Genomic DNA, 27,679 nt, shown 5'->3' on the forward strand with positions numbered 1-27,679 from the left:
TACATTAGTCTGTCATGGTGTGCCAGTGCGTGTAAATCATACAGGACTGCACATATGCTTCTGTTGTAGTACATGCTAGAGCTCTGGCAAACTATACAGTGAATTTGCCAGATTGATATAAGGCTATCTGGACTCTGTACAGTATATGAACCCCTTTCTCTCTCCCACAGCACTCTCATGCCCTCAATACTCCCACTACAATATATGTGTTGGTGCGTGCCCTGAGTCCTGTGCCAATTTATCCGATATCCTCTGCCCGTGGCCCTGTTATGAGGGATGTCAATGTGACTCTGGATACACGCAGAGTGGAAATGGCTGTGTCAAAGCTGAGCAATGTGGTTGCTTCTACCATGGGCACTACTATGAGGCAAGTAGCTGCACATTATTAAAGGATAGGTCTGTCTTAAAACAGCAGTTATGTGCCCATATGAACACTGAAAGAGGTTTTCCTCACTGTAATCATTCCTCCTATTCATACTAACCATTCATTCAAATGCACTTTCAATGTAAGTGATGGGGGGGGGCAAAATTCAGTGTGTCATTTTGTACAAAAATGCATTTAAAAGTTTATCTGAAGCTTATGAGGCTTCAGCAGTCAACGAGTTAGTCATATCAAGTGGATATCTGCCACATTTACAGCCTTTTTAGCATAAAATTCCTGCTTTGTGTTTCCTCAGACAGTGTTTCCCTGTTGAACTGCGGTGGAAGCATAGTAACAAAAAGAGGGACTTTGTCACTAAAACTGTAACGTTGAAAGATTCAACTAATTTGTACGACTGAAGCTTCATATTAGCTTCAGATAAACTTTTAAATATATTTTTGCACAGAAGGACTTTGGATTTTGGCTGCCATCAAAGTACATTATTAAGGAATCCTCTAATGGCTAAGAAAAACCTATTTCAATATTCATTTGGGCACCTAAAAATTGTTTTAAGACAGACTTGAAAAACTGTGAACCCATCCTTTTTAAGCTTATACCAACTATGTACATTTTCCCTTTATCACGGCAATTAATGTATGAATCTTCCTAATCTGTTGAAACTAAATATTAAACATGAGACCTGACCTGAAAACATTTGCTTTGTTTCACTTCTGATAAACCAATTAATTCACTGAGGGTGTGGTGATGTAACACATTAACATATGTCTGCATTGCGAGTGTAGTTACAGACATGTTGCCAAAATCAGGCTAAACAGGTGACATGTCTTTGTTACGCCATGTACTGTTAATAACATGACTCATTAATGACTTGGACAAACACGTATATGCCTCACCTGTACCTGTGGCATGACTAATCATGAAATCCTAAGCCTTTGTGTTATTCTGAGTTGTTTTGTTTGCTTGGTGTTTTTAAAAAAAAAAACAAAAAAAAAAAACAGTTGGGTAATTTGCACAGTGACTCACTGTTCTCTGTAGATTGGGGAGATAACGTGGGCTGAAGGATGCTCTGAGCAGTGTAACTGCTCTGCCGCTGCTACCATGCACTGTGAGCCAGCCTCTTGCCCCAAGGAAGAGAGCTGCACCCTCAACAATACCTGGGGCTGTTCAGGGAAAGGTAGGACCAGCTGGTTCTGCTGGGTTGTGTGACATTTCCTCACAGGGTAGCTGTTGTTCACTCCGCCATGCAACACTCGTCAGTCTTACATTATCAAATTTTGTTTTGCTGTTGGAGCTCATGCATACCACAAGGTGATTAGTTTTGTTGAGTGTCCTGTCATTTAACCCAAAACAAGGTTAACCCCTCACCCCTATTTGAATAGTCAATTATGTACTTAAAATCTCCTGTCTGCCTGGGGGCTTCAGCATGATTGCACTGCTTGTCAATCACAAGTAATAATGCACTTTTATGATTTCACTTGTCCTTGCGAAAGCCTATGAAATTTGAATGTATGTCACAAATGACAATGTGTATTTACAACTAAAGCTATCCAAATACTTTTCCACATCCTGTGACGACAGAGTATTTGCACTTGAACTCATCGTTTGACAGCCACATTCAGTTCAGGAAATCTATTTATGAACTTTATTAATTTGTGAATAAGTTGAGTTTTAAACTCTGATTGTCTACAGGTATTTTTAGCTGCACATCTTCTAAACTGCCATTGTTCTGATCGATCTTTTTTTTTCTCCCTTATTTTTTCTTTTCAGCTGATTTTGAAAAATGTCAGAATAAAGAGACTTGTGACCAGAACCAACCTCTCCAAACCAAGTGTTGGGTACTGGGAGGCGCCCACTTCTACACTTTTGATGGACAAGTGTTTGAATTCCAAGGAAACTGTACCTACACTCTGATCCATGCATTGAATGACAGCAGTGAGAATGATACATTTTGGGTTGGAGTGCAGAAAGATAGGACCCCCAGTGAGGCTTCAGCTCTGAAAGCTATTCATGTCAAAGTGGCTAAAGACAATCTTACTATCTACAGAGGGGAAAACAGCCATGTTTGGGTAAGTTTGAATTTGGAGGCATAGTCACATCAGGGCTTTGTTCTCATTATTTTTTTATTACAGGATCAGATGCCTGTCGCCTATAAGTGATAAACCATCATTAATTTATATAAGAAATGCATCGTAAACTAAATTATACAAAATGTATCTGTGATCTCCCATAGATAAATGGCAAGAAAAAGCTCCTGCCTGTAACTCTACAGTTTGGACTTGTGAAGATTCATCAGAGTGGTGTGTTTGTTGTTGTAGATACTAATCTGGGCATTCAGATTAAGTATGACTGCTCTCATATTGCCACGATCACCATCTCTAATACAACAAAAGTCAGTGGTCTGTGTGGAAATAATAATGGCATCAAAGAGGATGACCTCCAGACCCCACAGGGTGAAGCAGTTGACTCTATCACTTTTGGCTGGAGCTGGAGAGTTTCTGATCAGGAAGCTCAGTGTACAGCAGATTGTGGAGATGCATGCTCACGCTGCTCTGCTAAACAGCTACAAGAGAAAAATGTGGCCAGTCAATGGATCTCCCTGCATGAGTACATTTGGTCACCACAAAATCCTCTCTACCTGTGCAAGGAAGTTGTTAACTACAGTAACATCTCCACAGCAGTGAGTATATTTGACATGTGCTCTAATAACGACACTCAGAAGGCCCTCTGCCCAATCTTGGAGGCCTATGCTGCAGCCTGCCAAAATGCTCAGATCCGGGTCGGGGAGTGGAGAAATAGCACCTTCTGTCGTAAGTAAATTTGTGTTACCATGAAGCGAATTTCATGAATTTATTTCTGTGATTTAAAATGTCTTACAAATTAGCACATAATTAATTGGCTACAGCTGTCTTGTTTTTCATTTTAATGTGCAGATATGCTTTACACATGACTAGACTCTCAAACCGCCACAAAATGTTCCTAAATATAACTGTTTAATAAGCCCCAGTCCCACTTATTATACTTAAAAGCCCAACTGCTGCATCTAATAAAACATATGTGCAGTTTTCCATGCATATTATTCATCATTCTTCTCTTCTCCTCCTTCTCTTCTCCTATCAGCTATGTCCTGCCCATTGAATAGCCATTATGAGTCCTGTGGCACGGCCTGCACTGCCACCTGTGAGGCCCCCTACAGTTCAAGCCCCTGCACCCTGGCTTGTGTGGAGAGATGCCAGTGCAACCCAGGGTTCGTCCTGGACGGTGACACGTGTGTCCCCACCTCCCAGTGTGGCTGCACTCACAATGGTTACCACAGCAACCAGACTTTCTGGGCTGACGAGAGCTGTACCGAGCAGTGTATTTGTGACCCTTACACCCACCGGGCACAGTGTCATTTGGATTCTTGTGGCTCCAACGAATACTGTGGTCTTAACGATGGAGTAAGAAGCTGTGTGCCGCATCCCCAGCAGACATGCATGTACACCAGTCATCACATAGTCACCTTTGACCAGCATGACTATGAGTTGCATGGCACCTGTCAGTACCAGTTACTGGGCATGTGTGGACAGAGGCAAGGCCTTGATGCCATTCAGGTTCATGTAGATGGACACCTACAGTCAGAACTTCATGTCCTGGTCAGTGTGAGTGGTGTGCTTGTGGAGCTGAACAGTAAAAACACTGAGAAGATAGAGGTGAGTAGTATGCTGCTGTTGCGGTTTATTTCTTGCCTCCTAAATTTAACCCCGATTTAATGAGAAATATTTAATTTAGAAAATGTGTTGCCCTGTGTTGAATTTCAAATGCAGTTTTGGCACCCCCTACAGGTTGATGGTATCAAGAAGAACATGCCCTGTCACCTCAGCCCCACTGCACTAGCTTTCTCTTTGGGGCTGCATACTTACATCTACACAGACACAGGCTTTGTATTGAGTCTCAGCGTAGAGGGCATAGTCAGCATTAGTCTCTCCAGTAAATATGCTAATGCTACTTGTGGCCTGTGTGGTAACTTCAACTCTGATCCTGCTGATGACCTCACCGTAAATGGCACACAGGAGCGTCTCAGTCCTGAACATTTTGGAAAAGCTTGGAGAAGTGGTCAGAATCCTTGGTGTGTGGAGGGCTGTCTAGGAGGAAGTTGTCCAAAATGTTCATCTGAGCATTTGGCCCTCTACTCTGACCTGGAGGCTTGCGGGAAGATTCTGGAAGTTAATGGACCATTCAGACAGTGTCATGGTAAAGTGGACCCCTCCAGCTTTTACAAGCACTGCGTCAGTGACCTGTGTCTTCATGGAGGTCTCCAGCCTGCACTGTGTCACTCCCTGGCAGAGTACACTGCTGTCTGCCTTTCCCACAAGGCAACAGTTTATGCCTGGAGGAGCCCTGGATTTTGCTGTAAGTGTTGATGTGCTCTCAGCTCTGTTGTGCAAGTGAATTAAATTAATATCCTCTACAACTGTAACTGTGCTGTTTGGAGTTCAGCATCATTGCACTCCAAATATGGAGTTTGCAGAAGCCTGTACAAGCACATAACATTTCATTGTTTGAGTGCTGAATTGATATATATCACATGAAGATTATTTGCATACAAAGCAGACATATCTGTAGGTACTTTTTTTCTGTGTACATCTGTAGCAAGTTGAAAATTTTAGTATAAATCACATAGTGTGCTGTGATTCATATTGGTATTGAGGCCACAACCTCTTAGCTGCTGTTGGACCACTAGATGGTACTAATGCATCACTGGTCAACCCTAACATTTTCTTGTCTTCCTGCCTAAAGTGACTGATGTCTCTCTGTATCTTTACAGACCAGTCCTGTCCCTCCAGTACCAGCTACAGCATGAGTTCTGCCCCTGTTCACCTCTGCCTTGGCTGGCAGAATAACACTGTGCTGATGCCTCCAAACATTGGGGAGAACTGCCTCTGTGAAGCAGGTTTAGTTCACAGTGGCAGCCTCTGTGTCTATCCGGAAAGCTGTGGCTGCTTTCACCATGGAGAATACCTCAGGGCAGGGCAGGAGGTGTCTACATGCGAATTAAGCAGTTTATGTCATGCTGGGGGACACATGACTTATCGTAATGTCTCATGTGGGGAGGATGAGGAGTGTAAGCTTATTAAGGGTGTTCAAGGTTGCCACCCAAAAGCCAAAGTGGCACGCTGCTCTGTTGACGGATCCCAGTACACCACGTTTGATGGACAGGCATTTGAATTCCATGGTTCATGTAACTATACCCTGGTACAGACATGCTCTATCAAAAAACTGTATGTGGAGCCTGTTTTGATCGCTGCACAGGGCAACCATAGGGAGGGCAGGCAGATCTACTTGCAAGTCAATAAAATGACTTTTAAGATGTCAACAGATTTTCCTGGAAAAATTCAGGTATTTTGTGTGATTTCACAGCCTTCAGCATAATTTAGTAATTTCTTAGCATGCACTGCAAAGTAATTTTTCACAGCATACACAAACTGTATTGTATTATGTTTAAAAATGAATTATTTCTTTCAGGTAAATGGCGTTTATGAGAACCTCCCATTCATACAGAACAATGTCAGTGTACATCAGAAAAATGGATGGCACACCATCAAGACCCCACAGTCAGTTGAGATTATTTCAGACCTACGCAACCACATACAGGTCAAAATCCCCAACATTTACCACCAGACGACCTGTGGCCTTTGTGGGAACTACAATGATAATCCCTCAGATGACCTGCAGCTGCCAAATGGCACTGTAATCTATGATCCTGACATCTTTGGGCCATCGTGGAAGTTGTTTGATACAAAATCATCCTGCAGCGACACATGTGACCGCACCTGCCAACTCTGCCAGTCCCCTGTGCCCAAGTACACCTCTGACCTGTACTGTAGCCTCATCACCCAGCCGAGGGGACCATTCGCCTCTTGTCACCATTTAGTGTGCCCACATAAATACTACTCACGCTGCATGAAAAACCTTTGTGTTGCAGAGGGACAAAGCTGGGCCCTGTGTGATGCACTACAGACCTATGAGACAGCATGCAAGGAGGCAGGAATGAATGTTAGCCTCTGGAGGAACACCACAGGCTGTGGTAAGCCCAACATCCTGGTTCATTAATTTACAATGAATTAAGTTGAATGCAGAAAAATGTCTTACTGATTGACTGTCACATGTATTCTTTGTTTGTTTTTTGTTTTTTTTTAGCTTATCATTGTCCTCAATTCAGCCACTACAACCAGTGTACAAATGTTTGCTCCTCCCTGTGTCCTGAGATTAGCCAGGGAGAGCAGTGCCCCAGAGACTGTGAGGAAGGTTGCCAGTGTGATACTGAACACCTTTATGATGGTCATGCTTGTGTACCAGCAAAGCAGTGTGGCTGTGTACAGGATGGAAGGAGGTTTAAGGTCACAGAATTAAACACTTGTGTGCAGTCCTATTAGAAAAGAGTGTAATTTTACTAGTCTTTTACTTGAATTAGACTATTAACATTTGCAACATTTTAATTAAAAATCTTATTCAAATTAATATTTTAGTATTGAGTAAACTCAGTAAATGCATACTAGTACAGATTTTATTTGCTTCATTTGTTTTCTATTTTCAGGCCTCTGAGAGCAAACTTCTACAAAACTGTACTGTTAACTGCACCTGTGGGCCTCCTCTTATCTGCAAGCAACACTCGTGTCCTCCACTGCACAGTTGTATAGTTTCAGATGGAATCATGGGCTGTCACAAAGATGGTGAGCATTTAAAATAAAAATATTTTTAGATACAGATTTGTTTGTATTTATCGTACTTTTCAGTGTGTTAAAACTAAAATTGTTGTACTTTTCTTTAAGCAGAGCAAAACCTAGATCCATGTGAGGGAAAATGTGATGAATCAGAGATATGTTACTTGAGCAACGGTGTGCCCGTCTGTGAGAGCCATCAGGGTCTGTGCTGGGCCTGGGGAGGCCAGCACTACCACACCTTTGATGGGCTAAACTATGACTTTGGGGGTACCTGCACCTATCTGCTTGTAGCCAGCAAAGGGTCAGCATGTGGCCTAACACCCTTCAGTGTGTCCAAAAAGAATAACTGCACAGGAGCATCTGCCACACAGGTGGTGACTGTAAAAGCTCATGGGTTCATCATCAAGCTTGGTAGTGAAAAGGGCAGCATACATGTAAGTTAATGTCAGTTTCTGAATGACAGAGCTGACCAGATTTTGCTCCTGTCACTAATATATTTCCCCTTTATTTCCAGGTTAACGGTCAAGTAAATTATATTCCTGTTAATCTGTTACGGGGTAAGATCCAGGTCTCATACAAGGAAAGCAAAGCACTGCTGAAAACTGACTTTGGCATGCATGTAGTCTTTGACTGGAACTCCACCGTTCTTGTGACACTGAACTCACACTATAAGGGCAAAGTCTATGGGCTGTGTGGAAATTTTAACAGCAATCCTCAAGATGAATATGCTGTAACTACACCTGGTTCCCCTCCCATTAAGACAAGTGTGGAGCTGGCTCAAGCTTACCAGTTCTTAGATGGGGATCCCAACTGTTGTACTGGTTGTAAGCAGGAACTGGATGAAATGACCTTGGCTGCAGGTACAGTTTCTGAGGTTGCCTCAAGTCACAAGAGACTGTGTGCAGTGCTCGTGGATCTGAATGGTCCATATGCCCACTGTCACAGTCGAGTTGATCCAGACTCCTTCTATGAAAGTTGTATAACAGACCTCATACATAATGAAGGGTCAAAACTTTCTCTTGACCTGGCCATAAATTCCTACTCCATAGTTTGTGAAGAAACCAGTGATGACTACCACAGTGAGGTGACACTTGGTAAGTAGTCATGTTGAAGAGTGCAAATAATGTTTTAAAGTTTTCCTGCGACTATGGTGATGAAATAATGCACTAATAAATCATTTCAGCTGTCAGTTGTCCGCCAAATAGCCACTACAAGACCTGTGGCTCAGCCTGTCCTCCATCCTGTGAATTTAACACCACTGTCTGCAATAAGATGTGTGTTCAGAGCTGCTTCTGTAACCCTGGTTTCATCAGGAGTCCAGAGGGTTGTGTTCGTCCACAGCAGTGTGGGTGCACAGACTCCAGAGGCAAATACCACAGCCTAAACACAACTTTCTGGATCCCAGACAACTGTGGTCAACTCTGCGTCTGTGGGCCGGCTACTGGACAGGCCCACTGCAGCCCATCCCAGTGCCCCAGAGGGATGGTCTGCAAGAAACTACATCACAAGAGAGTGTGTCAACCTGAAAAACCCCACAACTGTACTATTGTCACTGGGCTGCATTTTACAACATTTGATGGACATCATTTTGACTTTAGAGACAGCTGTGCTTATTCATTAGTTCAAACCAACTCCAACCTAACTGGACTAACACCATTCAATATCACCATCTCTGATGCAAGTTGTCACAAAAGGCTTTTTCATAGCCTTACCATAACACTCTCAATATATGGTTTGAATGTAGTATTGAGAAAAGATGACCTAGGAAAGGTTTTGGTGAGTACTTTGCAAGGTGTTATTAACATAGCGTTAAAAAAATTAACCACTATATAATTCTAATGTATTGTTTCTTTTCACTCAGGTTGATGGACTGTATAAGCACTTACCATACTCTCACCAAACAGGCCATATAGATGCCTATCACACACCTTCATCTCTCATCATTCACACTGATGTGGGATTACAGCTGATCATCTATAAAACGGGCACTGTAATGGTTATCCTCCCCAGCAGTTATGGATCTTCTGTCTCTGGTCTTTGTGGGAATGCCAACACTGACCCTCATGACGACCAAATGATGTCCAATGAAGAGCATGCCCAAAATACACTGGAGTTTGCCCACAGCTGGAGGTCTGAGGGAGCAGAGGCCTGTAGATCCAGCTGTACTTCCAGACTGAAGCACTGTCCTGCAGAGGCACAGAAGCTTTATGGAGGCAGTGATTTTTGTGGGGTATTGTTGAACGAGCTAGGGCCATTTGCAGACTGTGCCTCAGTTTTGAGTCCCAAGCCATACTTCCACAGCTGTGTGGCAGATTCCTGTTCTTATGGGGGACACTACTCAGCACTCTGCAATTCCATTGCATCATATGCTGCTGCATGCCAAGCAGCTGAGCTGCCCATCAGGCACTGGAGGAGTGACACTTTCTGTGGTGAGTAAATGGCTGCCTGTTTTCCCATCAGTTAAACTTTATTTGCTGCATTATCACAGAAAAATAAAACACTTCACAGCTGATTATGGTAAAATGCCCTGCTTTTCAGACTCAAAGATATTACATGTGCAATACTAATGTGTGTCAGTGAGTTCAGGCTTACACCATTGGCAAATACTTGATGACTCTTGTTGACTTTGAGGCTTATGAAAATTTTATGCATGACAGCAATTATACAAACTTTGCACCACGCACACACACAGACCAAAATTGTGCAATTGTTTGACCTATGAGAGGTTTTTAAAACAAAAAACTACATCTGATTTGATACAATACAATTTTGACTACAATTCAGGAGCCACAGCAAAAGAATGTCCTAAATTATTCGATTTTCACATTCCTCATTTAACATGTTGTGCCTTTGCACAGTCTTTTACCATTTGCACTAGATAGATACACAAGGTAGATGTTGAAGTCTGTGGGTTCAGGGTTAAGCATTTTAACAGTGAAGGGGGTAAATTTAGGTAGTGAAACAAAACAATTCTGCAGGATGAAGTATGTTTGTAGAATATGACATGATACTTGTATAGTGAGATTTGTTGACTCTTTCTCCCCATAGGTATGTCGTGCCCTAAGAATAGCCACTACGAGTTGTGTGGACCTCGATGTCCTGTTGTATGCGCTGGACTGTCCTCTCCAGCAAACTGCAGTGGAGGTTGTGAGGAGGGTTGCCAGTGTGACCCTGGCTATGTCCTGAGTGATGGCCATTGTGTACTGGTTTCTGACTGTGGCTGCATGCATGAGGAAGAATATCACCCTGCTGGCTTCTTCTATTCCGGGAATAACTGCCAGAAATGTAACTGTGAAAGAGAAGTGACCTGCAATCCTTCACCGTGTAGCCCAATGGAGAGCTGCTCAGTAAAGGATGGCCTTGCCCAGTGTAGGCCTCTGCAGTACGGAATGTGCCAAATGTTTGCTGGATTTGGCTACATCACTTTTGATGGCTTGGTTCTGCCTCATCATGGAGCTTGCACGTATTTAGTGTCAGACCTCTCCTCTAAAGCCATGCATGACTATACTCTGCTGCTTAGCTTTGAGAAGGACAGAAATTACACTATTTTCTCAATCAGCAGACTGGTGTTTCGCTTGCCTTCACTGGAAGTGTCCATTGACCCAAAGACTCCATGGAAAATAGAAGTAAGCTCTGGAATATGCAAATATCTTAAATCTTTAAGGCTATAAAGATTTTATGAAATTAACTGGTCTCTGTCCTTTCAGGTAAATGGAGAAGAACACATTGTGCCGTTTGCCAATAGTAAACTTAAAGCATACCAAGATGGCAACAGGATGACTATCACAACTGTATCTGGGGTGAAACTTGAGTTGTCCTCCACACAGTACATCAGGTTAACTGTACCACAGAGATATGACGCCACAGCTTCGGGCCTCTGTGGGAATTTCAATGGAGACAAGTCTGATGACTTGGAACTGAGAAATGGTCATCTTGCCAAAAGCATTGCAGAGTTCTTGAACAGCTGGGCAGCAGCTGCCCCTGGACAGCATTGCACTGAGACTTGTGGGAGAAAATGTGATCAGTGCAGCTTGCCCTCAGAGGCCATAATGGCCTGTGATATCCTGTTGGCCAGGAGTATTGAATTCAGCCCTTGCTGGAACACAGGTGTGGAGCCCAATATTTACAGAGATATGTGCATCAGAGCAGTTTGTGCTGGGGCAGGGCATATGGAGGCTGCATGTCTAGCACTGGAAGCATATGCAGCATCCTGCCAGGCTAAAGGAATAACTATAGGATCATGGAGAAAGAACACCCCCTGCTGTAAGTGAATCATTTTGATCAGTTTAAATGAGGAGTAGATGATCCACTTCATTTTTTTTTTTTTTTTTTTTTTTTTTTTTTTACACACCACCAGCTCTCCAGTGTCCTGACCGCAGCAGCCCAAGTGAGTGTGTTGACTCCGGTTCCAACTCATGCCCTGCCATGCTGCAGCCTGGTTCTTCAGCTGCTGACTGTTCTGACAGCTGCCAGTGCCTGAAGGGAAATGTGTTTGATGGGGGCGAGTGTGTACCTTTCAGTCAGTGTGGGTGTGTTCTTCATGATAAATATATCAAGGTAAATATACAAGCTTAATACAAGCAGTGAAAGTTATACACATTCTCAAGAGTGAGTGATGGTGGTGTCATTATCTTTAATCAGAGCTCACATTGAGTATTTTAAATCAGCTGCAGAATTTCTGAGTCTTTTTCTCCTGTTCTTAGATGGATGAGCAACTGTATATTGAGGATTGCACCCAGAGATGCTGGTGCCATCCTTTGGGTGGGGTAATATGTGAGAACACAGCCTGCAGCCCTTGGCAGCAGTGTGCTCTGAGGAATGGTTCCTGGGACTGTCATGACAGACCTGATGTTTGTGAGCTCAAAGGCAGCCTGCAGGTCTCCACACTCAGTGGCCAGCAGCTGAGCTTAGAGCCCCAGTTATCCTATAGTCTGATGACCCTCTGTGACAAGGCCAGTGAGCAGTGGTTCAACCTGATCTCTTACCATGGACCTTGTGATGGGGACACCTCCAGACTTGTCACTGTGTTTCAAATCCTTCTGCAGGGATCATCAGTTGTGATCCAGGATGGCACAGTGAAGGTAAAATTCAATTTAGGATTCTGACTCATACAAACTGAAACATATTTTGAAAATTTTCCTTTCTTTATTTTCAAATCATTTTTCATAAAAAAAAAAAATCAAAAAAAAAAAATCCTCTGTTGCACCCCACAGGTGAATGGACGCGTTGTGTCCCTCCCTCACATTTTGCCATCAGGGATGTCCCTGTCATCTGGTGTGACCCAGGACAAGTCAGAGGTCACAGTGAACTTGAGGAGAGATGCAGGGATGGAGTCAGAGTTGGAGATGGAGATTGGTGTTACCATGGTGACAGTCAAGGTACCTCTCTGGTACTCAGGCAAATTGTGTGGTCTCTGTGGAAACCTTAATGACCTCCACTCACACAAGTCAGTCAAGTCATGGGTTCTCCCAGACTTTCCAGGCTGGTAAGTGAAACTCTCTACAACATTATGTGCATTCACTAACCGGTGTCAATGCTTAGAAATTGATTCAGTAATAAGTTTTGTTTCTCTTTTCACAGTGGCTTCACTGGATGATGACTGACCATTGAATATCCTGAGTAATGTGTATTGTTTGAATTTTGTAAATACAAAAAATATTTTAAAGATGTTGTATGGTCTCTCATTTGAACATTCATGGATTACATGCCCTTTTCAGAAAATTTTACATAATTCTGGCAGCACTCTTATGCCTACACTCCTTTTTTTTTTTTCTTTTTTTTTTTTTTAAACAAGGTCATCTCTGGTTGATCAAGTTCCTAAAAAAATAGCAATGAGGGCACACCTTTTATCTAAATCCACAATGTCTATGTGTGTGCACAACTAAACCAGGCTGAAAGTCTGACCAAATGAACACCAATTAAATATTTGAGTTTTTTAATCACTATTTTATAAACATCTAATGCAAACTCTTGAGGGCCAAGTTATATTTACTTTCTCTCTTTCAAATAAATGCTGCTCTATCTACTGTTATACTTGGGTGGCACACAAAACAAACAGAAACCACCCTTTAGCATAACTGCTGCCACTTTACAGAAATGTTAGTTTTATTAAGGTTTGATTATTAGTTCCATGGAATTATCCACCCATTTTGTAAGCTTCACAAGGGAGACACCTTTGCTTACGAGCATGAACTGGCTTAAAGTATACAATTAAAATATCGGCAGAAATTGAGATTTGTGCATGCTAGTAATACAGTGCACAATAAGTAATGTGAAATTGAGGCTATCCCTAACTGATAAATGACACACATGACAAACCACTTTGTTTTGAAAGTAAAGCACTGAGTATCAATGAGGGTATCAAGTCACATTTTATCAAACCATTATACTATGCAATGGTTATTTAGCACCAGCAGTTTTTTTCAGCACATTTATATAGGAATGTGAGTATACTTTTTTGTATTCCTCAAAACCCAGCCCTATTATCAAACTAAACTGTTGGTGGGTCTGTTCACTTCTAACTTATGAGATAAGTTGTGATTTTGGTCTTATCACATTCTTGCCTTGCCCACTCTAAAATGGATAATGTTATTTGGTTACACCAGAATATACAATACAGCTGAATGTGGGCAAATAATTGACTTATACCTTCCTGTAGTTAACATTTCCAATGGCATTGGAAAAAAAATAATAATAAAATAAAACTGTGTCCTGTTGAATAAATAATAATAATAAAAGTAAAGTAAAATAAAAGTAATAAAAATGTATTGCTGATATCCAAATTTGTGTTTTTTTGACTGAATCTATGAAATGTCCAGGAAACAAAAGTTTTCTAAAGATGGTATGACTGTTTTCTCTCAAATACAGAAACAGCAAACAGCAAATAGTATTACAAACGCTTACAAATGTTGATCTTCTACACTCATACAAATTCTTAAGACGGTCATAGTAAATTCTTGGAAATAAATATCAGGATTTACAGTACATGTAACTGGGCGTGTTATAAAAGCAAAAGATAAATGTTTCATCTCGCATGTAAAGTTGGTATTGGACTTCACACTTATGTCAACATACAGCAGGACCTATAAGTCACTGCCAAGTTCTGCCTTATTTGTTTTAGAGGAAGGGTATTGTTTTTCAAAGTCCTACCTGTTGGGCTTCAAGGTTTTTGATTGGTTGTGTTTTTGTTCGTATTTGTATATATAAGAATAGAACTGTAAAAAATTCATCATACGCCTCCTAGCAGGTAAGCACTGTTCATTCTGAGATCAATTAAACTGTCTGTTTAAATTAATGTATTAATACTACCCAAACTCATTTATAAACTCATTTATAAACTGAATTTCTTTTTTCAGCCATGGGGACCCTGTTGCTGCTTTGTGCTTTGGGGGCTCTACTCAGCTGTAAGTATATTTTGTGATTTTTAATTTTTTTTAATTCACTTTCTATTATTATTTCAATTGTCAAGGACCCACTTGAATGTTATGCATTTTCAGTTCAATTTGATGTGTCCGTGTATTTTAAGCAGTGTTAAATTGAACAAACACAGTATGTGGGCTTTGTTGGTTCAACCTTTTGTGTTAAAATCAGCATAATCTTTCATTTCATTAATATCTATCAAAAATCATGCCCACCATTAACAACTATTAAACCTGACTGAATGTGGCTTAGCTCAATTAATCAATCACAGCTGCTCTCCTCAAACCTTGGCTCAGTATTCCCCAGCAGGACATGTAGCCAAGTGATCGCTTAATTTGAAGCAATTTATCCAGATTGTCAACCCCATCAGTTGAGAGCATTGTTGTGCAGCCATACCAGGTGCTTGGGTGGATGAAGCAGAATGTTAAACAGGTGAAGAATTTGAGAGTGCAGCACATAAAGGATAGCCATCTAAATTGAAAATTGCTTTTGTTGGGAATAGCATTTACCTTCAACTGCTATTGAGTTGGAACTATTATACTGAATGGGTGAAACAGGAGTGTAATCTAAATCCCCCAGGCCCTGACTGAGCCCAGAAAAATGTTCTTTCCACAGCAAAGGCAGAGATATTGATAATATTTCCATTATACAATTATATTGTCTGCACAAGTGACTTATTGAGTGCTGCTGAGAAGCAGTCAAGTGACTATTCCTCAGTCTAAATCTCTCACAATGGTTATCAAGGAAAAAAGCAATCCATCCATTATAGACTAGCACTCATCCCGGCTTTTTAACTCTGAAATGAAGATATTTTTCAGTCATTTTCTCTTTGCTGTCATATTGTCTCTTTGTGCTGTGCATGCGATCCAACACATCTCAAGCCAAGTTTTGTAGTGTTAGTCTGTGAATCCTTTGATTACCTTGGCACAAATAGTCTCATTCATTTCCTAACGCTTTTTTGACATATGATATTTTCTTATTACAAGTTTCGTGAACCCCTGTTTTATACCTGACTACTTAATTTTAGGTAGCTTGAAAGATTTTTCTCTCTCTCTTCTTTTGACATGTGTTTTTCTGTTTCCTTGCTCTTCCCCATCTGTCAGGTCCATCTAGTGCTGGATGGGCAGGGAGGGAGTTTGCCCTTTCGTTCATGCAGAATTATGCTGCAAACTATGATAGTCCTCGCTTCCAGTTATACATCAGCACTCTTCAGGCCGATTCTAAAGTGACAGTGCATGTGCCTCCCTTAAACTTCAAGAAAGAGGAAACTGTTAAAGCTGGAGAAGCGGTCACCATAAATCTCCCCACTAGTGTTGAGGTGTATGGCAGTAAGAGGTCTACCAACACAGTGCGCATTGAAGCCTCAGCAGATGTGACTGTAACCTCCTTCAACTGCAAGCTGTATACAGCAGACACCTCTGTGGTATATCCTACCACCGAATGGGGAACAGAATATTTCATCTTTACACCTGAAGGATCCCCCTATGGTACCTATAAAGAGTTCTCTGTAACAAATGGAAAAGAGAGGAACAGAGTCCAGATTTGTCCACGAGGCATAATCAAGTTCGAGGGTCGTATCTATGGGAGTCACAGCACAATAGTTATAGATCTCCAGCCCTATGAGAGTGTTCAGCTACAAAGCAGGTATGAACTTTCCGGCACCAGAGTTGCCTCCCAGTACCCTGTTGCTGTTTTCACAGGTCACACTTGCACCTGGCGCTTCTCTAGATGTAACCATGTTTACGAGCAGCTGCTACCAGTAAACAAATGGGGATCCAACTTTATTGTGCCTCCCTTGAGCTTTCAGAATAGATATGACAGTGTCTACCTCCAGGCTTCCCAGCAAACCCAGATCACTGTCCAGAATGCCAACCGTAAAGATATTTATCATTTGACCAAGGGGCAGATGATGGAGATCAAATACCACGACCCTGATACACTGTCCATTCAAGCTGATCATGGTATCCAGGTCCTCATGCTCTTCAATGGTGTCAGACTAAACTGGAGAAACTTCTATGACCCTTTCTTGATTACCATCCTGCCCACCGACCGCTTCTGCTCCTCTTATTCTATGGAGGCTCAAGAGGGCTTTAAAAACAAAGCCCTGATTGTGGCAAAGACCAGTGTGACGGCAGGGATGCATATTGATGGTAACAACTTGCCCCGTGATGTCCAGTGGAAAAAGGTTGCAGGGACAGATTTCTCTTGGGCGTTGATGTCCTACGAACGAACCACTAGCAGCACCAGACACATTGTTTCCAGCTCTGGTTCCGTCTTTGCTCTCTACAGTTTAGGAGTCAGCCAGATGAATGGTTATGGTGCCCCAGGACAATGTATACAGCCAGGTAAGGTACAGGTAGCAGTTCAAGACTTTCTCATCCCCCAATCCAATTTTGTTGATAACATATTGATTAAATTAAATATTATACATTACACAAAATGCAACTGGGATGACAAGTGGGAATTAACGGTGCAGTATTTCTGGTTTTCCAGGCAGTGATTCTTTGTCATGTAGTAGTATCACCTGCAGTGCCAATGAGGTGTGTGAAATGAATGGCGGGTATCCTTCATGTGTCCCCAAGAAAGACAAGCCTGGTATCTGCTGGGCCATAGGAGACCCCCACTACCGTACCTTTGACGGGCGATACTATAACTTCATGGGTACCTGCACCTACGTCATTGCCAAAAACTGTGCAAAGGATGATAATCTCCCAGCCTTTGAGGTCCTCGCCCAAAATGAGAACAGAGGAAGCCTCAGGGTGTCGTATGTTGCCCTGGTCATGGTGAAGGTGTATGGGGTCACCATCACTGTAGTTCGATCTGAGACAGGTCGTGTAAGGGTAAGGCTTCTTATTTCTGTTGGTGAAAGATGGTTATTTTTTCAAACATTCATATTTTAAATATTATCCTAACTTCAATACATTGTGATTTAAACGTTTCTTTTGTGTAAAATTATGAACATATTAAAATGCATGACTTGATATTATATAATATCTAAATAACTGTCTTTCCTTGTTTTCTTTTCTTCTCAGATTGACAACACTCTGTGGGGTTTGCCAGTAACTTTGAACAACAACAAACTGATAATGTTTCAGAGCGGCCGCTCTGTTGTTATTAAGGCTGATTTTGGTCTGAGTGTCAATTACGACTGGGAACACCATCTTGTGGTGACTTTGTCCAGCAGTTATGCTGGTAAGACTTGTGGTCTCTGCGGCAACTTCAACGGCAACCCCAATGATGATTTCAACACACCCTCAGGCACTGAGGCAAGTGGGGTTGTGGCATTTGGAAGCAGCTGGAAGGTGCCAGGGCTGGTAAAAGGTGCTGTGTGTAGAGATGACTGTGAGGGTGGGTGTGAGCGATGTGAACACAGCCTGATGAAGAAGTGGGAGGGTGACGCATTTTGTGGGCTCATCTCACTGGTAGTAAATGGGCCATTCAGCAAATGCCATGCCACCATAGACCCCCAAGCATACCTGGAGAACTGTAAATATGATGTATGCATGGGAGGCGGCCTTCGACATTTCCTCTGCAGAGCGTTGGAAGCTTATACTCAAGCCTGCCAGGCTGCTGGGATCCAGGTTCAAGATTGGAGGGGGATGGCAAGATGTCGTAAGTAATGTTAGCAAAATTAATCACTGAATAAACATACATATATTTTTTTTTTTTTATCAAACTCTATTCTCTTTCTTCTCCATAAAGCTGCTAAATGTCCCGCCAACAGCCACTATGAGCTCTGTGGCAATGCCTGCCCAGCCACTTGTTCTGACCCTAATGCTCCTTCCAAATGCAAGTGCCCATGTGTGGAGACCTGCACCTGTAATGCAGGCTTTCTTTTGAGCGGAGGTCAGTGTGTGCCTGCTGCTCAGTGTGGCTGTACCTACGAGGGTCGATACATTCCTGCAGGAGAGTCATTCTGGGCTGACCAGGGCTGTGGGCGATTGTGTAAATGTACTGCTGGAAGCAGGCGTGTGGAGTGTCAGGATAAAGGCTGTGGGGCAGGGCAGCAGTGCCAGGTGGTTGATGGCATTAGAAAGTGCCAAGTAATCTACAACACCTGCCGAGCCACAGGTGACCCCCATTATAAGACCTTTGACAAGAAGAAGTTTGACTTCCAGGGCACATGTGTGTACCAGCTAGCTGCACTCTGCTCCACGAACCCAGAGTTAGTGCCCTTTGAGGTGCTGGTGCAGAATGATCACCGGGGCAGCAAGATGGTTTCCTACACCAAGCTAGTGGAGCTCAAGGTGTTCTCCTACAGCATTGTCATTACTAAGACACACAAGGGCCAGATTATGGTATGACCTGCGTAATGTCTGGTTTATAAACAGATTAATTTTTCCTGTGAATCATTTGGTCATATTCTACTGTATGCTATTTTGAATAATCAGTTTCAGTATATAAATATCATAATTGTGTCCTCCTCTAGGTAAACAATGAGCTGGTCAACATGCCTGTCACCCTGGACGGAGGAAAGGTGTTTGCGCTTACCCATGGCTGGTACGCCAATGTCTACACAAACTTTGGCCTCGAAGTCTCCTTCGACTGGAAAAGTGCTGTGTTTGTAACACTGCCCAACACCTACATGGGAGCTGTTTGTGGCCTTTGTGGCAACTACAATGGCAAACCCCAGGATGACCTGATTCCTAAGAATGGTCACAAACCCGTCTCACCAGCAGATTTTGGTGCCAGCTGGCGAGTGGCTGAGATCCCGGGCTGTGTTGAGGGCTGTAAAGGGGTGTGCCCTGATTGTGACATCACCCAGAAGGTTCAATATGAAAAAGGAGATTTCTGCGGTTTGATGAGGGACCCCAAAGGGCCGTTCCGTGACTGCCATGCTAAGGTGGACCCAGCTGAGTACTTTGAAGACTGTGTTTATGATGTATGCCTGTATAAGGGCCGGAAGGATGTGCTGTGTGAGGCTATTACAGCATACACAACTGCCTGTCAGGATGCAGGGGCCAAGGTGTACAGCTGGAGAACCAATCAGTTCTGTGGTGAGAAATGCATAGATTGTTTTTTTAATTACATAAAAGGCAGAGTGAGTATTGTTTACTATAACAGTGTAAAAAGTTTTAGTACAGTTTCTTATTATTCTTCAGTTATTTCATTGTGTTTTTCTTCCTTTTCAGGAAGTTTCGCAATCTCTGCCTTCATTTTAAATCTGTACTCTAAATTAAAATGTTTCCAGTAGAAAAAAAGCAACTTAAAATTCACATCATCTTTAATGTCCCTTGTCTACAGCGGTGAAATGTCAAGTCCACAGCCACTATGAAATCTGTGCAACTGCCTGTCCTGCCACTTGTCAGAGTCTGGCCCCTCCTCAAGGTTGTCAAGCTCACTGTAAGGAGGGCTGTTCCTGTGATGAGGGGTACATCCTCAGTGGAGATCGCTGTGTTCCCTTCTCAGACTGCGGCTGCCTCTATAAAGACCGGTACTACCGCATTGGCCAAGTCTTTTATCCCGATGGACAGTGTGAGGAGGAGTGCAAGTGCAAACAGGATGAAGAGGTAATGGATACTAAAGTGGAAAAATAAAAATAAAATAAAATAATAATAATTTGATACATGATCATTGTGAACTCGCTGTATGGAAATTCATTTGTTGGACTTTTATAACACTTTTCCAAACTGTTTTCCTCAGGTTGAGTGTAAGAAGTTCAAGTGTGGCCCTAATGAGAAGTGTAAAGTGGAGAATGGCAAACGACACTGTTTCCCTATTGGTAAGGGTGTGTGCCATGCCTCTGGTGACCCGCATTACAAATCATTCGACGGCAAATTATTTGATTTCCAGGGCTCCTGCACCTACACACTCTCCAAGAGCTGTGGGCTGGAGGGTACACACCTGACGGCCTTCTCTGTTAACGTGGAGAATGTTAAGTGGGATATGATAACAACCAACAAAATAGTGTCTGTCACCAAGCTGGTTGCAGTGGAGGTTTACGGCTTAACTCTAATCATGAGGAACAACATGTTAGGAGTCCTGGTGAGCAAAGACACAAGCTCCATATTTGTAATACACTGAAATCTTTTGTTTGTATCATATAGTGGCAGAATTGTCACTGATGAGATGTATGACTAGCTAAAAAAAATATGTGTTGAACATTCTTGTCAGCAGTAGTTATTTTCTTTTAACAAGACCCGTGCCTTTCTTTCAGGTAAATGGAGTGTTTAACTACCTTCCCCTGAATCTTAATGATGGAGCAGTGCAGGTCTATCAAGAAGGCATGCATTATGTTATTGAGACAAATTTCGGACTGTTTGTCACTTATGACCTGGTCTACCATGTTACAGTAACAGTACCTGGTAATTACCGTGGTAAGGTCTGTGGCCTGTGTGGTAACTTCAACGGTAACCAAAAAGATGACTTCCAGATGCCCAACCGTCAGCTCACCAACAATGAGAATGCGTTTGGAAAATCGTGGAAGGTCACCATCCCTAATGTGGTGTGTGAAAATGGCTGTGAAGGGAATAACTGTCCCAAGTGTGACCCAGCTCGGAAGGCTGTGTTTTCAAAGTCCACTCACTGTGGTATTGTTAAAGAACCCAAAGGTCCTTTTGCAGACTGCCATAATGTACTGGACCCAGAGCCATATTTTAATGACTGTGTGTTTGATGTGTGTGCTTCCAACGGTGATGAAAAGGTGCTGTGTGACAGCATAGCAGCTTATACCTTCAACTGTCACCAGGCACAGGCACATGTCAAAAACTGGAGGACACCTTCATTCTGCCGTAAGTGATAGAGAAATTCACTTTTTTCCTCTGAATCAACCTCTTCTTCTTGTCTGTCATATTAATACTGCATATATTACACCTAAGCACAGTTTCTTATGTATTTTCCCTGTCTTGTGACAATTTATTTCAGCCATGAAATGCCCAGCCAACAGTCACTATGAGGCATGCGCAGATGCCTGCTCTGCAGCCTGCCAAGGCCTCACAGAGATAGTCCAATGCTCCCCCAGCTGCATGGAGGGCTGTGAATGTGATACTGGCTTCTTATACAATGGGCAGACATGTGTAAAGGATACTGAGTGTGGCTGCTATGATAATGGAAAAACTTACAAGGTACAGCTCAACACCAAACATTTATTATACAATAATATTAAGAGAAGAGAGAGATATTTTTGCACAATTTAAATGTTGTCATTTGTTTTAATGCTGATAGTTGATAACAACATTCTCACTGAAGGAAATAAAGCTGCTTTTTCCGCCACCACAGTGGTGGACATTAGCCAGTTTGATATTTAATATATGCACTGAGAATTTCTCTTGAGACATAATTAGCAGATTATCTAAATTTGTGTTTCTTGATAAAGTGGAATAACTATGAAATTACATTGAACACTTTTAACCTGTTATTACTACTGTGTATTCTTTTCCCTTGTATAATGATTGTGCTCTGTGTCCCCAGGCTGGTGAAGTGGTGTATGAGGAAGACTGTAAAACAAAATGTACCTGTAATGCAGCAACAGGCCTCGCCTGTGAAAAGCACTCCTGCCCCCAAAGCACCAAGTGCATGGTCAAGAAAGGAATCCAGGCTTGCTACAACCCAGGCAAGACACAAATACTGCATATTTGTATTAACTCATTTTAACTATTCTTAATGTATTAATTGAGTAAATGCCCCTTTGTTTATCCTCTGTAGATCCCTGCAAAGATGCCAAATGTCGAGTCAAGGAGAAGTGTCGTGTTGAGAAGGGGGAAGCTGTGTGCGTCCCTGACTACACAGGCATCTGTTGGGCTTGGGGGGACCCTCACTACCAAACATTTGATGGGTACAGCTATGACTTCCAGGGCACCTGCAAATACATAATCTCAAAGACCTGTGGGAACCTGGATGGTCTAGTTCCATTCTCAATCACTGAGAGGAATGATAACCGGGGAAACACAGCCGTTTCCTATGTCAGGGAGGTAGATGTGTCTGTTTATGGTTACACCATCACTATCCGCAAGAACCAAGTTGGTCGAGTTGCGGTAAGATTTGAATTTGTTAACTGATCTGTTTGATCCATAATATTTCAGTATGTACATACAGTATATATATATATATATATATATGACCTGATCTTTGTCCTTCAGGTGAATGGGGAGCTGCTTAATCTACCTGTACAACTGGGTGAAGGTGAGGTGTCAGTGTATCAATCTGGTTCCAATGCAGTAGTGAAGACAAACTTTGGCCTAATTGTTTCCTACGACTGGTACGTGTACCTGCTCATTAAGCTGCCCAGCACCTACTACAGCAGTGTCTGTGGTCTGTGTGGAAACTTCAACGGTAACGCCAGTGATGAGCTCTACAATCCAGAAGGCAAAGCTGTCTCCTCAGTAATAGAGTGGGGCAAGAGCTGGCAAACACCTGAACAGGACAAGGACCATCCTTGCTGGGACACGTGTAAGAAAAACTGTCCTACCTGTGACGATAACCATCGCAAGCTCTATGAGACTGAGGCCTTCTGTGGGGCCCTTACAGCCAAGACCAACAGTGTGTTCAAGGAATGTCATGGAAAATTGGACCCCCAGTCCTTTATGAACAGCTGTGTGTATGATGTGTGTTTGAATAAGGGAGACAAGAAGATGCTGTGCCAGGCGTTGGCCTCCTACAGTGAGCAGTGTCGTGAGGGAGGGGTAATAATTAAGGACTGGAGGAAAAAGTTTGGCTGCCGTGAGTATTTATGACAAGCTCATTTATTCATTTAAATCAAAGATTTTAATCAAATGTTTAAGTTTTTATTTTTTGGTTAATGACTGTGAATTTTATTTTTACCCAGCAATGAACTGTCAGCGTCATAGCCACTATGAAGCCTGTGCAAGTCCATGCCAGCCATCCTGCCCGTTTCCTGATAGAAAGCAGACCTGCACAGGTGCCTGTGTGGAGACCTGTGTGTGTGATAAGGGTTATGTCCTCAGCGCTGGTGTCTGTGTGCCTGCTAAAACATGCGGCTGCTCCTATCAGGGCCGCTACTACAAGCCAGGACAGCGCTTCTGGGCTGATGAGGCTTGCGGTCGCCTCTGCGAGTGTGATACGACCCTTGGCATGGTGACATGCCGTGAGGCTTCCTGCTCTGCCAAAGAGAGGTGCACCGTAGTGGATGGGGAGCGTGCCTGCCGACCCATAAGTCACGCCATATGCACAGCCTCAGGTGACCCACATTACCGAACCTTTGATGGGCACTGGTTTGACTTCCAGGGCACATGTGTATATCAGCTGGTTGGACTGTGCTCTCAGCAGCCTGGGCTAGTGCCATTCAAGGTGACTGTGCAGAATGACCACCGGGGAAGCAAGGCAGTATCCTACACAAGGACGGTCAAATTCTCCATATATGACATCACCCTCACCATCAGCAGAGAATACCCCAACAAAGTCCTGGTAAGTATAAATATGGACAACGTGAAGCATAGGTGTGATTTGATAAGAGACTGAAAGAGTAATCTGACACTTGTTTTTATGCAGATTTTTGGAGAAAAAAGAAATGGGACACTGCATGTAGTAACAGTATTAAAAATAAAAACAGGATAGATACTCTGAGCCTCATTCAAATTACTGGATGATAATGCCTTATGGCATTGTGCTAATTCTGACATACCTCATGCTCTTCTGCATATATATTTAATTCCATATTAAAATTTTGATCCAAGCAGACTTAATTAAACTAAGATTTAACTGCACATTAGAATGGATTAGCAAGGACCGCAGAATTATTAAATGTATAATCTCCTATAAATATTCCTCCCTCTCTCGTTTTCTGCTTTTCAGCTCAATGGGCAACTTGCTTCGCTGCCGCTGGATTACAATAATGAGCTGGTTGTGTCTCTCAGTGGCTTCACAGCTGTAGTGAAGACAGTTGCTGGTATCACTGTGACCTTTGACTGGCGTAGCATGGTGAGCGTTACTCTGCCCAGCAACTACCAAGAAGCGGTGTGCGGTCTGTGTGGCAACTACAATGGAAAAGCCCAAGATGACTTGACCATGCGGAACGGCCAGGCCGCCCCCAATGGAACCAAGCTGGGGGAGAGCTGGCAGGTGGCCGTTGTACCAGGCTGTTCATCAGTCTGCCAGGGGCCATGGTGCCAAGCCTGTTCAGAGTCCCAGAGGAAAGTATACGAGGCCCAGAAGTACTGTGGTATTATCACTGACAAGGCAGGGCCTTTCAGAGATTGTCACAGCCGTATAGATCCTGCTTCTTACCTTAAAGATTGTGTGTACGATGTCTGTCATTATCATGGTCACCACGGATCAGTTTGTGATGCTGTGGGAGTCTATGTCTCTGCCTGTCAGAGCCTGGGAATCACCATCCACTCCTGGAGAACAGATACCTTCTGTCGTGAGTTTGTATATAAGTTTAAATTTTTTGTCTAATTTTGGTTTTCATCTTGAAATGTAATATTTTTAATCTCTTTCATCTTGTCCCTCTCTCCCTCTTCTCATTCTATCCCACAGCAATGGTGTGTCCAGCTAACAGCAATTATACCCTGTGTGCCACGGGTTGCCCAGCCACCTGTGCCAGCTTAATCCCCCTTACCACATGTCAAAGGCCCTGCGCAGAAGCTTGTGAATGTGACGAAGGCTACCTGCTGAGTGGTGGTACCTGCGTGCCTGTGAAAGACTGTGGCTGCTCCTACGATGGTCAATACTACAGGATAGGAGACATCTTCTACCCAGAAACTGAGTGTGTGGCCCGGTGCGTCTGTGGAGAGAACGGTGCTGTGTCCTGCCAAAAGGCCAAGTGCCGTCCAGGGGAGATCTGTAAGCTTGTAAACGGAGTGAAAGGCTGCCACCCTGAGGGGCAAGGCAAGTGTGTGGCCTCCGGTGACCCCCATTACATCTCCTTTGATGGACGGAGGTTTGATTTCCAGGGTACCTGTGTCTATGTATTAGCCAAGGTTTGTGATGATGACAAAGGCCAGCTGACATCATTCACTGTTACCCAAGGGAATGAAAAGTATGGGAATGGAAAAGTGGCTGTTACCAAGTCAGTTGCAGTGACAGTCTATGGTTATATCATTTACATCCAGCAGAGAAAGCCATGGGCAGTCATTGTGAGTTCAGCTATTTTTAACCAAAATACTTTTGTGGTTGCAATTCAATTTTTATTTATTTCCTCACAAAAATTGCTCACAATGATTCTGTTCTCCTTCCTCTTCCGTCCAGGTGAATGATGAACTTCTGAACCTTCCTCTCTCCCTGGATAATGGCCGTCTCAGAGTCACCCAGGAAGGTCGCAACATAATTGTCCGGACAGACTTTGGACTGACAGTCCTCTATGACACTGTCTACTATGTTGAGGTGATTGTTCCGTCAACATACCAAGGCAAGATGTGTGGTCTTTGCGGCAACTACAACAAGAATTCCGGTGATGACTACATACTTCCTGGTGGCAAACAAACAAAGAACGTTGATGACTTTGGGAAGGCGTGGGTGGTAGACCTGCCAGGGAATGTGTGTGGTGGCTGTGGAGGCCAGTGTCCAGCCTGTGAGGAGGCCAAGGCCACTTTGTATGGAAAACCAGATTTCTGCGGCATCATGAGTGCACCTAATGGGCCGTTCAAAGCCTGCCACAGTAAAATTGACCCAGCAGCATATGTGTCCCATTGTGTGTTTGATGTTTGTGCTACGGATGGCGACAAAGATACTCTGTGTAACAGCATCCAGGCCTACGTTTTGGCCTGCCAGAATGAAGGAGTTCAAATTCAGCCCTGGAGGAGCAGCTCCTTCTGCCGTAAGTTACACACAACAGTATTTTTGTGATTTATAGCTGAAGAATTGTCTTGGTATGCTCATACAAAGTCTTACAAATGTCTCTCTCTCTTGTAGCTGCTTCCTGCCCTCAGCACAGTCACTATGAGGTGTGTGCTGACACCTGTGGTGGGGCCTGTGCCAGCTTTATCAACCCAGTTTCCTGTTCTAAAAGCTGCTTTGAGGGATGCCAATGTGATGACGGCTTTGTTTTTGATGGCATCCAATGTGTTCCCTTCGACAGCTGTGGTTGTGTGTACAATGACAGATATCTGAGGGTAAAACTGTGTTCAGTTTTTATTTTGTAACTGAGCTATAATTGAAAATTAGTCATGAAAAAAACACCATCAGCATATAAAAATGATAATATTTTCTATTTTCATTGCATTTACACATAATAGAGATGTAGCACATTCTATTCATTTGCCTGGAAGACAAATGATTTTAGCACACAATTTACGTTTCCAGGTGGGTGAGGCGCTTGTGGACAAAGACTGTACATCCAAGTGTGTGTGCCAGGCCTCAGGGATGGTGAAATGTGAAAAGCTGTCCTGTGTTAGCGGGGAGGTTTGTGGTGTAAGAGAGGGGGTCAGAGGCTGCCAAGTCAAACGAGGCCACTGCAGCGTCAGCCATGATGCCCACTTCACCTCCTTTGATGGCATGTCTGGAGCAATAGCAGCTCTCGGAGCATTTGAAGTTGCATCTCTGTGTGATGAGACGGCTAAGCTGTGGTTCCGTGTAGTTGTAGACGTCAGGCTCTGCAGTAAAGGGGCATCTCCCTCTGTTGCCACTGTGTATGTGTTCTTCAAGGACACCACCGTCACTGTGAACAGCCAGCATGTGACCTGGGTAAGAAGTGATTGGCACCTTTTTATAGTTGTCTAATTCACTGCTTTTATTTTGTCTTAAAGGGTTTTGTTTTTCCTCTTCTCTCCCCTTATTTATGTTATCCAGATAAACGGCAGGAAAGTGTCTCTTCCCAGCAAAGCGACAAGTGAAGTGTCTGTCCAAATATCAGATAGGTCTGTAATCATCGAGAGGGCATCTGCTGTGAGGGTCACCTACTCAATTTCAAAGGAGGTCACTGTCATTATTGACAGCAGCCTGTCCGGTAAAATGTGTGGTGCCTGTGGCAACTTCAATAACAACTCTAAAGATGATTTGACAACAGCAGATGGGAAAACCACCACTGAGGTGTCTGTGGTTGTTGGCTCCTGGAGCGCTGGGGACTTTTCTAGATGGTGAGTATTTAAAAGGTATAGGATTTCATCTGTAGGAATGTAATAGGAAGAAAAGTGTTGCAATATTTAGTGCCATGATGATTATAGTCCTCTTCCTCACCATGGGATATACATGCTCTCATCACACTGCTCTCCAGCTCCTGATGTTAACAACTTTGCCTCCTCGTCTACGCTTTTAACCTTCAATTCTACTTATGGAAGAAGTT

The 27,679-nt window shown here is 43.1% G+C and overlaps 1 protein-coding gene across 1 annotated transcript in view; it reads left to right on the top strand.

Annotated features, from left to right (window-relative positions):
• Positions 1-27,679, top strand: part of LOC122987261 (IgGFc-binding protein) — a 35,087-nt gene that overhangs the window by 6,150 nt on the left and 1,258 nt on the right. Inside the window, exons 9-48 of the mRNA XM_044359053.1 lie at positions 171-367; positions 1,418-1,556; positions 2,150-2,448; positions 2,613-3,189; positions 3,500-4,071; positions 4,204-4,771; positions 5,187-5,758; positions 5,885-6,446; positions 6,560-6,759; positions 6,957-7,092; positions 7,192-7,517; positions 7,598-8,177; positions 8,267-8,859; positions 8,945-9,512; positions 10,132-10,709; positions 10,791-11,346; positions 11,441-11,640; positions 11,787-12,164; positions 12,297-12,568; positions 13,902-13,924; positions 14,439-14,486; positions 15,606-16,847; positions 16,996-17,342; positions 17,535-18,114; positions 18,205-18,800; positions 18,932-19,499; positions 19,747-20,012; positions 20,146-20,487; positions 20,660-21,233; positions 21,367-21,566; positions 21,913-22,054; positions 22,147-22,475; positions 22,581-23,160; positions 23,267-23,865; positions 24,253-24,820; positions 24,937-25,535; positions 25,648-26,215; positions 26,311-26,510; positions 26,701-27,081; positions 27,187-27,473. Of these exons, the coding sequence (XP_044214988.1) occupies positions 171-367; positions 1,418-1,556; positions 2,150-2,448; positions 2,613-3,189; positions 3,500-4,071; positions 4,204-4,771; positions 5,187-5,758; positions 5,885-6,446; positions 6,560-6,759; positions 6,957-7,092; positions 7,192-7,517; positions 7,598-8,177; positions 8,267-8,859; positions 8,945-9,512; positions 10,132-10,709; positions 10,791-11,346; positions 11,441-11,640; positions 11,787-12,164; positions 12,297-12,568; positions 13,902-13,924; positions 14,439-14,486; positions 15,606-16,847; positions 16,996-17,342; positions 17,535-18,114; positions 18,205-18,800; positions 18,932-19,499; positions 19,747-20,012; positions 20,146-20,487; positions 20,660-21,233; positions 21,367-21,566; positions 21,913-22,054; positions 22,147-22,475; positions 22,581-23,160; positions 23,267-23,865; positions 24,253-24,820; positions 24,937-25,535; positions 25,648-26,215; positions 26,311-26,510; positions 26,701-27,081; positions 27,187-27,473 (16,912 nt within the window). The remainder of the gene's footprint in view (positions 1-170; positions 368-1,417; positions 1,557-2,149; positions 2,449-2,612; positions 3,190-3,499; positions 4,072-4,203; positions 4,772-5,186; positions 5,759-5,884; positions 6,447-6,559; positions 6,760-6,956; positions 7,093-7,191; positions 7,518-7,597; positions 8,178-8,266; positions 8,860-8,944; positions 9,513-10,131; positions 10,710-10,790; positions 11,347-11,440; positions 11,641-11,786; positions 12,165-12,296; positions 12,569-13,901; positions 13,925-14,438; positions 14,487-15,605; positions 16,848-16,995; positions 17,343-17,534; positions 18,115-18,204; positions 18,801-18,931; positions 19,500-19,746; positions 20,013-20,145; positions 20,488-20,659; positions 21,234-21,366; positions 21,567-21,912; positions 22,055-22,146; positions 22,476-22,580; positions 23,161-23,266; positions 23,866-24,252; positions 24,821-24,936; positions 25,536-25,647; positions 26,216-26,310; positions 26,511-26,700; positions 27,082-27,186; positions 27,474-27,679) is intronic.

Source organism: Thunnus albacares, chromosome 8 (genome assembly GCF_914725855.1).
Source record: "Thunnus albacares chromosome 8, fThuAlb1.1, whole genome shotgun sequence".
NCBI classification, from domain to species: domain Eukaryota; kingdom Metazoa; phylum Chordata; class Actinopteri; order Scombriformes; family Scombridae; genus Thunnus; species Thunnus albacares.